Source organism: Panthera leo, chromosome A2 (genome assembly GCF_018350215.1).
Source record: "Panthera leo isolate Ple1 chromosome A2, P.leo_Ple1_pat1.1, whole genome shotgun sequence".
Taxonomy (NCBI): Eukaryota; Metazoa; Chordata; class Mammalia; order Carnivora; family Felidae; genus Panthera; species Panthera leo.
This window is the reverse complement of record NC_056680.1, coordinates 16,420,456-16,434,180: the sequence shown is the minus strand read 5'-3', so window position 1 is coordinate 16,434,180 and position 13,725 is coordinate 16,420,456. Positions and strand designations below refer to the sequence as shown.

The 13,725-nt window shown below is 38.4% G+C and overlaps 1 protein-coding gene across 5 annotated transcripts in view; it reads left to right on the top strand.

The window, feature by feature from the left end:
- The window catches only part of SETD2 (SET domain containing 2, histone lysine methyltransferase), a 123,021-nt gene that overhangs the window by 21,476 nt on the left and 87,820 nt on the right, over nt 1-13,725 (top strand). For all 5 annotated transcript variants that reach the window (XR_006199820.1, XR_006199819.1, XR_006199821.1 and 2 more), the window contains exons 2-3: nt 5,647-5,662; nt 7,478-11,844. Coding sequence is in view for 2 of the 5 variants with exons in the window: in XM_042929138.1 (XP_042785072.1) it covers nt 5,647-5,662; nt 7,478-11,844 (4,383 nt within the window). In the remaining 3 variants the exon portion in view is untranslated. The remainder of the gene's footprint in view (nt 1-5,646; nt 5,663-7,477; nt 11,845-13,725) is intronic.

The following is a 13,725-nucleotide window of genomic DNA, read 5'->3' as shown; positions in this document are numbered from 1 at the left end:
TCTCTAGCTGAGGCTCTAGGATCTTGAAGAGTCCATACAGTGTTTTTCATAAAAAATTCTTATGGGGTGTAGATTTTGTGAGGGTATTTAAAAGTTTTTCATATTTGATTATCTTAAGTTGAAAAAATAATTTTTAGTTTTGAAATAATGTCAAACTTACAGAATGGTCAAAAACAATACAGAGATTTCCTATATATATATATATATATATATATATACCCTTCACCCCATTGTGAACATTTTATCATTTATCATTCTTTCTACACACATACATTGCTTTTTTTTTTTTTCTGAAATGTTTGATGGTTATAGTCATGATGCCTTTTACCCCCATATCCTTCAGTGTGTACTTGCCAAAAACAAAGGCATTCCCTTAATATAATCACTGTACAATTATCAATTTTGAGAAATTAACATGGATACAATTCTGTTTGCTAACTACAAACGTTAAACATTATTTTGACCAGTTTTAAATTTTGAAATTTATTTTTCCTGAAGACTGCCACTTTCCAGTGGTAACTTTCAAGTAAAATATAACATATGAATTTTTAATATTAAAAGAGTATTAATTATTTAATAATATATTAATTTTCTTAGGTCAGTGTTCTTAAGTTGAGATCTAGCCTTAGATATCTGACAATTTTTTGTCTTCTTAAAAAAGGCCCATATATCACTCAAATGTGAGAAACACTGAGCATTTGAGGAGTATCTGATTTTTATTTTTTGTTTTTTATTTTTGCAGAGAGAGAGAGAGAGAAAGAACGAGCTAGCACTAGTGGGGGAGAGGGAAAGGGAAAGAGAGGGAAAGAATCTTAAGTAGGTTCCACTCTGAACGTGGATGTGGGGCGGGGCTTGATCCCACAACCCTGGGATCATGACCTGAGCCATAATCAAGTCAGTGCTCAAAGGCTGAGCCACTCAGGCATCCCAGGATTATATGAGTTTTAGTAAGAAGTCTTTAAAGATGAGATAGGAGTGGATCTTTAAAGTGTTATTAAAATCCACATAAAGTAATAAGTGCTGCTTCTGATTTGTAGTTCAGGAAATTCAGTGAACTGAAGGCCTGGAATGAGACCTTCTAGGATCACACTTTTAGCTTTACATCTAGGGCAGGAATTCTATCTCATTTGAGGTAAGTTCTTATCCAGATTCTTCGTAAACATTTCTGATGAGGAGGAAACTTAAGTGCTCGGTACAGTGACACATTCTAGTTGCAGACGTATCACATCTGATTTTTATAAATCAGTAAGAAAGACCAACAACTCAACTGATTGGCCAAAGACCTGAAAAAGCACTTCCCAGCTAAAAGGAAACACCAATGACTTACAAACATGAAAAAGCTATTATGATGGTAGAACTAAAAATGAAGCTATGTCTGTTACATGTTGATATATAATATCTAAGGCTTTAAATGAACAAAAACAAGGTATAGAAAGGTGTGTTTCCTTTTGTGTGTTTTCTCCTTAAAAAGAGATACATATGCTCACATATGCACACAATTTCTGGAAGGATATACAAAACTTAACAATAGTTGCCACTGGAGAGAGATATCTAATTTTAGTTGTATATCTTTTTGTATTATGAATTTCTCTTGTGGGTGTGTGTATTTTTCAAATAAAATGAATTTAAAATATTCAAACTTAAAATGAGCTAAAATCTGTCATTCTGTCCTTCTGTTGGTCACAGGTCCAACTTTTGGAATTGTGCAAAATAGGACTATTTTATCTTTAAGTTTTCTGATATTTTATAAATAAATCACTGTGGTCTTGTAAGTGGTCTTTTCCCCAGTGTAACTAAAAATACTTGTTTAACTGTAACTATTTCTTGTATGACCTGGTATCCAGAATAGACTCCCTTGCTATCCAACTTGTTTATATTTATGAATATTCTTGATATGGCCAAGTCTCTCTCATACCAGGCTTCCCTTTGGAGGCTTCAGTTTTTGTGTCCTAGCCAGAGAGATTGGGTAGTTAGGGGGTTGATTTTAATAATCATGTCATTTCTTTGGATCTTCGAACTGCTGTGATGAAATCTCTTAATTCCTTTTCCACATGTGCCCTGTGACCTCATTGAGATTTGTCACCATGTTGACCCAGATTAATCAACATTCTTGAAACAGTTCTTCAGCAAGCTGCAAATATTTGTCCTGTACATTTTTGACAGACAGCTTGCTTCAATATTCCTGATTTTTCTTCTGTAGTAGCTTTTCAAAAGAAGAAATAAGGCCGTTCCAGCACAATCTTTTTATTATTTATTTTTAAATTTTTTTTTTTTAACATTTATTTATTTTTGAGACAGAGAGAGACAGAGCATGAACAGGGGAGGGACAGAGAGAGAGGGAGACACAGAATCTGAAACAGGCTCCAGGCTCTGAGCTGTCAGCACAGAGCCCGATGCGAGGCTCGAACTCACGGACCGTGAGATCATGACCTGAGCCGAAGTCGGACGCTTAACCGACCAAGCCACCCAAGTGCCCCCATTCCAGCACAGTCTTATGCTAAAGAGTTAAATGCCTGTTTGCGCATGCCTCATTATTTTTCATGTCAGAGATCCTGGGGACTCTGTATACCTTTGTTCCATCAGCCTTCCCTTGACGTGATGTTATGTTATTTACCAAAACAAGTTTCCTTTTTATTAAACGTTTGTGACTGATTCTTGCTATTAATTGTGGCCTCACAATCACTTCTTCAAAAAGGTCTTGTCCTCTTATTGCAGTGGCAGTCTGCTTCCATGTCCACAGCGAGCTATTATCATTATTGGAAATGTACCCTAACTCTGTTACTCTGACCAGAATTTCCAGTTCTTTCACCTCACCCTTCTACCTCACTTTCTGGTTTCCAGCACATTTACTCTTTGAAGCTTCAAGTATCTTGCCCTTACCCTGTTCCTTCAGTTTATCAGCTTCTTCCAGATTTCTCTCTTCTCTGTTATCTATGGATTACTAGGTCAGTCATTTCAGTATTCTTGGGAATGCCCTGAGTTCTCTCATCTTGCTTTCTTTCTACCTCTCTTGTCCCATCCAGCTTCCTGGAGTAATTCACCAGTTGTTTCTTCTGGTTGTTTCTAGATAGTTTAATGCTGCCAGCCAAGTAGAATAAGTGTGCTGATAAGCTCTAATATAAATTAGTAATATAGTCCACTTCCATTTCTGTTTCTTACACTTGAATTTTGTTTAAGTATTTTGCCCTGTTTCTTCTCCCAACTTTCAGCTGAGGATGTGAGAGAGAAATGCTTACTTTATTTTGAAACTTAACTATGTCTTCACTTATCTGTATTTATTTCTGTCTTTCTTAAAAAAATTTTTTTTAGTCTTTATTTATTTTTGAGAGAGAGAGAGAGAGTGAGTTGGGGAGGAGCAGAGAGAGAGTGAGATACAGAATCCAAAGCAAGCTCCAGGCTCTGAGCTGTCAGCACAGAGCCCGACGCGGGGCCTGAACCCATAAACCGTGAGATAATGACCTGAGCTGAAGTCAGAAGCTCAACTGACTGAGCCACCCAGGTGCCCCTCTTTGTTTTTTTTTTTTTTTTTTTTTTAATTCATTTTGGGAGAAACAGAGTGAGTGGGGGAGGGGCAGTGGGGGGGAGGGGCAGTGGGGGGGGGTGAGAGAGAGCATGAATGAATGAATGAATCCCAAGCAGGCTCTGTGCTACTAGCACAGAGCCTGTTATGGGGCTTGAACCCATGAAACCATGAGATCATGACCCGAACCAAAACCAAGAGTGGGACACTTAACTGACTGAGCCACCCAGGTGCCCCTGTGTCCCCTTCTTTCAGGATCATTCCCTTCAATGTGTTGTAGTGATTCCATACTTTTTGTGATCTAAACACCTTGTTTGCTCACCTGCTCTATTTGTGATGAGGGAGAGAGGCAAGATACAGAATGGCTTGTATGGTATGATTGCTATACTTAAAAAGAAAGACCTGTGTTTAAGTACCACCCCCCCCCCCCTCCCCGCCCCCACTGACAACCATGTACACAAAAGAAGCATTAGAGGGCTCGGTAGACTAAGGTGTTAACAGCAGTCTCTGGATGTTGGATTGTGGACTCTTCCTTTTGCTTGTTTTGTAATTTGAATTTTCTCTATTGAAATGCTTTTGCCATGAGAAAATTAAAAGGAAATTTATATTTTCCCCTGTATTTTTTGTATATGCTTATATTCTTTTTATTACAAACATCTTATTATCAAGTTCGGGGAAATGTCTTGCCATCTCTGTCAAGCAGTTCTCTGAATATCCACTGAAAAGGGGAGTACCAATAGGAATGACCTTCCAAATGCTCTGACATGTCCAGGTACCTTTTATGTTCTTGAAAAAATTCCACATGATACTAATTTAAATCAAATCTAGTAGGTCATGGATTGTAAGACACAACTATTTTATGAACCACTAAGAAAGGAAAACATTCTGCCAATCAAACTATGATGTTATTGATAGTATGATGCAGAGGTGTTATATGTAGGGAAAATGTACCTCACAGAATTAATGAAATATAGTTGTTCTCAGATTGCATCTGTGAAGTGTTTGTTTAGTGGTTTTGGAATAGGAAAAAGGTGTTTAACCTTGACCTCGCTTCCAATCTCATCCTTGTATTGCCATCCTTTCCCCCTCTTCATTACTTGGTTTTTGTATGGCTACACTGGTGAATGGACTGAATTATGATGGAGTGAAGCCTACATTTGGAGACCAGGTTTTTGTACATTTCTTTTAAGGGACATTTCAAACAGATGATTATACTCCAGTCTTGCCATGTAGCCTGCAGAGTGGTCTGCTTAAAATCCTAATCTGGCTGTCATCATCCAAAGCCCTTTTGTAGCTTCCTTTTCCCCAGGATGCCTGGCGCACTGGTGTACACCAGACTTTTGGCTTTTGATTCCTCTGTCTCAGGACACAGTGTGGTTACCTTTTTTAGAACATAACTGTGAGCTCGGAGAGCCACATGCTGTGATGTGGAGCAGAGCGTATACCTTGTGTTCAGCAAAGGGACTGCTGAATGGACACCACAAAGGATTGAGAACCCCTAATCCATAAAACGAACTGTGTTTCTCCTCATGAGAAATCTGTCTGTGGACTTGGCTACTGTTCCCTATGTTGGCTACTTTCTGCCTTACACTTTATACTCCGGTAATGCTGAACTGTTTATAGTTTTCTTGCACATGTTGTTCTGCGTTTTAATCTCTTTGCCTTTGTGGGGAATCTTCCTCTGCCTGGGATCTCCCTACAAATGTATCTTCAGGAGCTACTCTTCTTTTAGGAAGGATTTTTTTGCTTTCCTATTCTCCTACTAAACTGAGTTATTAAACTGCATTTTCTCCCTTTGCTGTTACACTGCGCTTATTTCTTTGTATTTATTCCATTATGTTGGAATTACTTTGTAACAAAATTGTATTTTGTTTTACAGGACATTAAGCTTTTTAAGGGCAGGGACTGTGTTCACCTTTTATTTCACAGTGCCTGGTATTATCTTCAATAAATATTTGCTGTACTAAATGTAATTGAAACTTTGAAGGAATGAACAGCTCATGTCAAAAACCTATAGGTTGTCGGTATCCTAGGTTTTAATAATAAAAAACTTTGATTTCAATTGTTTTTAGTATTTATGATTTCTTTTTATTCTTTTGCATGCTCTCTTGGCTGGATGGCAATAGAGAAGAAGAAAATGAGGTAAGTATAATTTAACTAGTTATTCAATGGTTATTGGATTAAAAACTCAAAATTTATCTATGTTTTTTGTTTTGTTTGGTTTTTAAGATTTTATATTTAAGTACTATCTACCCCCAGCTTGAGGCTCGAACTCAACAACCCCAAGACCAAGTGTCGTTGCATGCTCCACTGACTGACTGAGAGCCAGGTGCCTCCACAGACCTGGCTAGAGCCAGGTGCCTCTAGCTATCATTTTGAATGTGAAATGAAGAAATAGTTTTTGCTGAATTTTTGAATCTGTAGTAACTCCATTCCAAGGAGGAATGTTGTGTATCTCAAGGAAGTGGTTTTTAAAATGGAGCTTCAAAAGCTTTAGGCAAGGTAGAGGAAGCTGGGAGCTCTGGAGACAGCATTTACCTGTTTTTATGTATTGAGCTACCATGTAAGATTTCATTTGACAAGTGCATTCTGTTTCTTAAAAAATATTTGAAGACCACTGCTTTATGATAATGCATGAGAGAACATTTTTTTTCTCACTTGATTAGTGTATAATGTTGAAAACTGATGCAGATTTTACCATATTGAAGGAGAAAACTATTCTCTTAGCCAGAGTTGATTAAAGAAGATCCATTAAAAAAATATTGCGGATGACCAGTGTACCATCTTTAATTTAGACTTGAGTTTGTTTCTTATAGATTTTTCTGATGTTCTCTCTACCACCTAGATTTTGCCTTTAACTTCTAAAGCCTACCATTTCCTTTGGTGGTTTGGCAAATAATGGAAGGAAAAATTTTCTTAGATATATACTTTGTAGTTGTTGCTCCTAGAGTAGGGTTGGACTATAAATCAGCATGGCCTGAGTGTGTGAGGCCCGGGCAGAGACAGTGGTAGTGTGCCAGGGCAGAGTAATTTATAGTAAAGCAGAAAGATCTGGGCCTCATTTGCTTACCTCATCTATAAAACGAGATAGGAGACTGCTCTAGACCAGTGGTTTTTCAGATCTGTAAAGTCCATCAGAATTGTCTTATGTGCTTGTTTTCCAAAAACAAACCCAAACAAAACATACTTTGTTGCTTTAGATCTAGTTGTGTTGCAGATCTGTATTTTATGAAGCACCTAAGTGATTCTGTGTGATGCCAGAACACCACTATAATGGCTTCTGATGTTTCTTCTCAGAACACAGGAACAAACTATTTTCCACACTGAGATGTTAATTATTGCTCTCTATCTACATGTCATTTTGTGTTCTATATTGAAGTACATGTTGGATTTTTTTTTTTTTTATTATTCTCGTTAAAAAGTCTGCCTGGAAAAAAAAAAGTTATAAAAACAGATAAATTCTTTTTTTTATATATATATATTTTTAAGCAATTATTTATTTTTGAGACAGAGAGAGACAGAGCATGAACGGGGGAGGGTCAGAGAGAGAGGGAGACGGAATCTGAAACAGGCTCCAGGCTCTGAGCTGTCAGCACAGAGCCCGACGCGGGGCTCGAACTCATGGACCGCGAGATCATGATCTGAGCTGAAGTCGGCCGCTTAACCGACTGAGCCACCCAGGTGCCCCAAAACAGATAAATTCTTTATGTAAGAGACAAAAATAGGAAAGTATGGGTAATTGTTGAAACTTGGGGTGGGTACTTAAGGGTTTATTATACTATTCTCTATACTTTTGTGTATGTTTCAAATTTTCTATAATGAAGTTTTATCTAGCTTAGTGAAATTCATACTGTCCTTAAAGAGGATTTTTCATTTTCCTGACATTTTAAACTGTAATGCTAGCCATTTGAAAGTAACTTTATTGTTGTAGTAACTGCTTGTTTTGTTCACTTATAGGCAAAGATTGAAAATGTGCAGAAAACAGGTTTCTTCAAAGGACCAATGTTCAAAGGTGTTGCTTCTAGTCGATTTTTACCTAAAGGCACCAAGACAAAAGTTAATTTGGAGGAACAGGGACGACAAAAGGTGTCTTTCAGCTTCAGCCTTACAAAGAAAACTTTGCAGAATAGGTTTCTGACTGCACTTGGCAATGAAAAGCAAAATGATACTCCAAACTCCCCAGCTGGACCTCTTCAAGTAGACTTGACTCCTAAAATAAAAATGGACATTGGAGATACCTTATCTACTACAGAAGAATCTTCCCCACCAAAATCAAGGGTAGAATTGGGCAAAATTCATTTTAAGAAACACCTGCTTCACGTGACGTCCAGGCCACTGCTGACTACAGCTACAGCAGTGGTGTCTCCACCTCCTCCAGTAGTACCATTACCAGCAGTCATAGCAGAATCAACAACTGTAGATTCACCACCCTCTTCTCCACCTCCACCACCTCCACCTCCCCAGGCCACGACACCCTCACCACCAGCACCAGTAACAGAGCCAGTGGCCTTGCCACACACACCAATCCCAGTTCTGATGACAGCACCGGTAGATGTAGCAGTTAGAATACTGAAGGAACCACCAGTTACGACTGTACCAGAATCTTCAGACGTGGACACTAAGCAGGACGCTGTATCTAATAGTTCAGAAGAACACATAACTCAAAATTTGAATGAGCAAGCAGATACTCCCTCACAAAAAGAAGATTCCCATATTGGGAAGGAAGAAGAAATTCCAGATAGTTCTAAGAGTAATCTGGGCTCTAAAAAAACAGGTTCTAAGAAGAAATCCTCACAATCCGAAGGCACCTTTCTTGCTTCAGAATCTGATGAAGATTCTGTACGGACTTCCTCAAGTCAAAGATCACACGATTTAAAATTTTCAGCAAGCATTGAAAAGGAAAGAGATTCAAAAAAGAGCTTAGCACCTTTAAAAAGTGAGGATTTAGGGAAATCTTCGCGATCTAAAACAGAGAGAGATGATAAATATTTTAGCTACTCAAAACTTGAAAGAGATACTCGGTATATATCTTCTCGATGTAGATCAGAGAGAGAGCGAAGGCGGAGCAGATCTCGCTCAAGATCTGACAGAGGCTCTAGAACTAGTTTATCCTATTCCCGGTCGGAACGATCCCATTATTATGACTCTGATCGTCGCTACCATCGGAGTTCCCCTTACCGAGAGAGGGCTCGCTATTCTCGGCCATATACAGATAACAGAGCTCGGGAGAGTTCTGACTCAGAAGAGGAGTATAAGAAGACCTACTCAAGGCGCACCTCATCCCATTCCTTCTCTTACAGAGACCTAAGGACATCGTCATCCTATTCTAAATCTGATCGGGACTGCAAAACTGAGTCCTCTTACTTAGAGATGGAGAAAAGAGGAAAGTATTCTTCAAAAGTAGAAAGAGAATCCAAAAGGACTTCAGAAAATGAAGCAATGAAAAGATGTTGTTCTCCCCCTAATGAACTGGGATTCCGACGGGGCTCATCCTATTCCAAGCATGATAACAGTGCTTCCCGTTACAAATCTGCCCTTTCAAAGTCTGTATCCAAGTCCGATAAATTTAAGAATTCTTTCTGTTGTACAGAATTAAATGAGGAAATCAGATCATCTCATTCTTTTAATTTACAGGCTCCTTGTTCAAAAGGTAGTGAATTAAGAATGATTAGTAAAATTCCTGAAAGAGAAAAGACTGGGTCTCCATCACCATCAAATCGATTAAATGATTCACCTACTTTTAAAAAGCTAGATGAATCCCTTATTTTTAAATCTGAACTTATAGGACATGATAGCCATGATAGTATTAAGGAATTAGACTCTTTATCTAAAGTGAAGAATGATCAGTTAAGAAGTTATTGTCCCATAGAATTAAATATAAATGGATCTCCTGGGGCAGAATCTGATTTGGCAACATTTTGCACTTCTAAAACTGACACTGTTTTGATGTCTTCTGATGATAGTGTGACCGGATCAGAGGTATCCCCTTTGGTCAAAGCATGCATGCTTTCATCAAATGGATTTCAGAATATTAATAGATGTAAAGAGAAAGACTCAGACAATACGTGCATGCTGCGTAGTAAGTCAGGAAGCCCATTTAGAGAAACAGAACCTACAGTGTCGCCACACCAAGATAAACACATGTCTTTGCCAGTTACGACTATAGATTATTCCAAAACTGTAATTAAAGAACCAGTTGATATGACAGTTTCTCATTGTAAAACCAAAGATTCAGATCTATACTGTACTTCAAATGACAACAACCCTTCTTTGCGTCATTCTGAAGCTGAAAAGATTGAGCCTTCGGTTATGAAGATTTCTTCAAATAGCTTTATGAATGTGCATTTGAAATCAAAAACAGTTATATGCGATAATAGAAATCTGACAGATCAGCACTCAAAATTTGCACGTGAAGAATATAAGCAGAGCGTTGGTAGCACCAGTTCAGCTTCTGTTAATCATTTTGATGACATATATCAACCGATAGAGAGTTCAGGCATTGCTTCATCTCTTCAGAGTCTGCCACCAGGAGTAAAAGTGGACAGTTTAACTCTCTTACAATGTGGAGAGAATGCATCTCCAGTTTTGGATGCTGTGCTGAAGAGTAAAAGCACAGAGTTTGTAAAGCATGCAGAGAAAGAAACCATCATAGAAGTAGGTAGCGGCCTTCCTGATTCAGGAAGGGGATTTGCCTCTTGGGAAAACAGGCATAATAATGGGCTCTCTGGGAAATGTGTGCAAGAGGCTCAAGAAGAAGGGAATTCCATAGTGCTTGAGAGAAGAGGAAGGTCAGAAATGTCTTTAGATGAAGAAGGAGGGAGAGGACATGCTCATACTTCTGATGACTCAGAAGTTGTATTTTCTTCTTGTGACTTGAATTTAACCATGGAGGACAGTGATGGCATAGCATACACCTTAAAATGTGACAGTAGTGGTCACGCCTCAGAGATCGTATCCACTGTCCATGAAGATTATTCTGAGTCTTCTGAAAGCTCAAGTGATGAAAGTGACTCTGAAGATACAGATTCTGATGATAGCAGTTTTCCAAGAAACCGTCTTCAGTCTGTTGTGGTAGTCCCAAAGAATTCTACTTTGCCCACGGAAGAAACCAGTCCATGTTCTTCTCGGAGTAGTCAAAGTTACAGACACTATTCTGACCACTGGGAAGATGAGAGATTGGAGTCGAGGAGACATTCATATGAGGACAAATTTGACAGTGTAGCAAGTAAACCTTGTTCTCAGACTGAGAAGTTCTTCCATCATAAAGGAACAGAGAAGAATCCGGAAATTTCTTTTACACACCCCAGCAGAAAACAGATAGATAACCACCTGTCTGAAATTGTTCATCCTCAGAGTGACGGGGTTGATAGTACAAGTCATACAGATGTGAAATCTGACTTTCTAGGTCATCCAAATTCTGAAGAAACAGCAAAAGCCAAAATAGCCTCTAGGCAGCAAGAAGAGCTGCCAGTTTATTCTTCTGACGATTTTGAAGACGTCCCGAATAAGTCTCGGCAACAAACCATTTTCCCTAACAGGCCAGATAGTAGACTGGGAAAAACAGAGTTGAGTTTTTCTTCCTCTTGTGACATCTCCCGAGTGGATGGCTTCCGCTCATCAGAAGAGCTCAGGAACCTAGGGTGGGAATTCTCTCAACAAGAAAAGCCTACGACCACATATCAGCAACCTGACAGCAGCTATGGAGCCTGTGGTGGACACAAGTATCAGCAAAGTGCAGAACATTATGGTGGGACACGTAATTACTGGCAAGGTAATGGCTACTGGGATCCAAGATCAGCAGGTAGACCTCCTGGAACAGGGGTTGTGTATGATCGAATTCAAGGGCAGGTACCAGATTCCTTAACAGATGACCGTGAAGAGGAGGACAATTGGGATCAATGTGCAGGGTCTCACTTTTCAAGCCAGTCCAGTAAATTTTTTCTATCCCTTCAGAAGGACAAGGGGTCCGTGCAGGCACCTGAAATAAGCAGCAATTCCATTAAGGACTCTTTAGCTGTGAATGAAAAGAGAGATCTTTCAAAAAACTTAGAAAAAAATGATATGAAAGATAGAGGGCCTCCTAAAAAAAGGAGACCGGAATTGGAGAGTGATTCTGAAAGCGATGGTGAACTTCAGGACAGAAAGAAAGTTCGAGTGGCAGTAGAGCAGGGAGAAACGGCAGTGCCCCCAGGCTCAGCACTGGTTGGGCCTTCCTGTGTCATGGAGGATTTCAGGGACCCACAGCGATGGAAAGAATGTGCCAAGCAAGGGAAGATGCCCTGTTACTTTGATCTGATTGAAGAAAATGTTTATTTAACAGAAAGGTAAGCTTAATTAATGCTTGTCCAACAAATTTTAACGTCTTTTTGTTGAAAAAGTTAGCTTTCAACAGTTCAGAACATATTGAGGTCAATTGTATGAAATACAGTTGCATAATAGGATATAAGTTAAAAAGTCTAAAAAGCCTATTTACCTATTTAAATTTGATGGCAGAATCCTTCCCTCAGTATCCCTTCCTCCACCCTCCACAGGAAGGGGATGTCTTAAAAAAAAAAAAAAAAAAAAAAAAAAATTTTTTTTTTTTTTTTTTTTTTTTGGTCTCAGTATCTTTTTGGTTCTGAAAGTATGATTTAGGCCAGCCCTATTTTTAAGTTTCTTTTACATGTGAAACTGATGAAACACAAAATAAAGTCCCAGCAAAACAGTCTGCTCTTAAGAAAAAAGTAGTTGTGCTGGATTTTTTTCCTTTTGAAAAATGTTCATAATGAAGTATCTTTGAAGGATGCTTTATAAAGTGGGAACCACATTAGAACATCGTTTTCTGTTCATTATTTTTTAGTCTGTTGCTAATTGATTACATTTGGCAATAGCATAACCAGTATTTTAGAAATAAATGATATAGTGGTTTCCTACAGACCCCTAACCTGAAACAAGGGGATAATGAGAATAGGAGTAATGGAAGACAGACTCCTTCAAAGCAGAGCTGCTCAGTCTGCTTTCTTTCACCCTTCCTCGACAGTTTTTTCATTTTTCCAGTATGAATATATGTGAAATATGCCTTTTTGAAAAAAATCTGTCTTATATCCATTTTCCTTTTGGAAATTTCTCCTCTGTTTGAAAATCTGCTTAACCATCATCCCTTTAAGTGTTAAAAATTTTTTTGTTTAACGAAATTTTTTCACTGGTTAAGGTAAAGTTAGGTCTCATGAGAAGTTTTTCATATTTTAACAAAAACCTTTTTATGATATAGAGAGCCTCTTATATCTAGTAAATTAGGTTTAAATTTAAAATATTGAATCTTTTAAGTAGTAGTTTTTAGGAATTGTGTGAGTACATTGATGCAGCTTCCAGGGTCTTTGTAAAAGAATAGAAGTAAAACTAATCAACCCAACCCTCTGGGATTTACTCAGCACTGAGATCCAGATAAATCTACCACCTGCATATGTGCATTATAGATCTGGTTTGGTGGAGGGGGCACCTGGGTGGTTCAGCGGCTAAGCGTCCGACTTCAGCTCAGGTCATGATCTCACAGTTTGTGAGTTTGAGCCCCACATTGGGGTCAGTGCTGAAAGCTCAGAACCTGGAGCCAGCTTCAGATTCTGTGTCTCCCTGTGTCTCTGCCTTCCCCTGCTTGTGCTTTGTCTCTCTGTCTCTCTCAAAAATAAAAATAAACATTAAAAAAAAAAAAAGATCTAGTTGGTGGAAACATTGGAGAGCCTTTTTAGAGTGGGAACATTTTTAAAGGGCCTGTTGTTGTATGCTGGGCCTTTCGGAGCCACCAAGAAAACTAATTATTGAAAAATAGTATTGAAGATGGTGAAAAAAATTTTTCTTAGGTCTAATGAAAATAGAGTTACCTGAATCTGTGGCCATGAGTCCTTATCTGACCTTATGGAGCAATACAAAATAAAGCTACTGCTGATTCTTCAAAATTACAGTTCTTAAAGTACTTGTAAACAGATATTTTGTTTGTGTTCAGTCCTGATTTCTTCAGGCTGAGAATATTCATATACTCATTAATGAATTATATCTTGAACCAGCTGAGTCATTCTTTTTTTACTCATAGGTAGTTGAAACCATCAAGACACTCTTCAGGTACTTTATAAACATTGAACATATGTTGAAGATGAAAGCAGATTAGTTAGGAGATTAAGACAGCCACATAGAACAGCGGTGCTCTTCACTGTCTGATAGTTGGAGAGTAA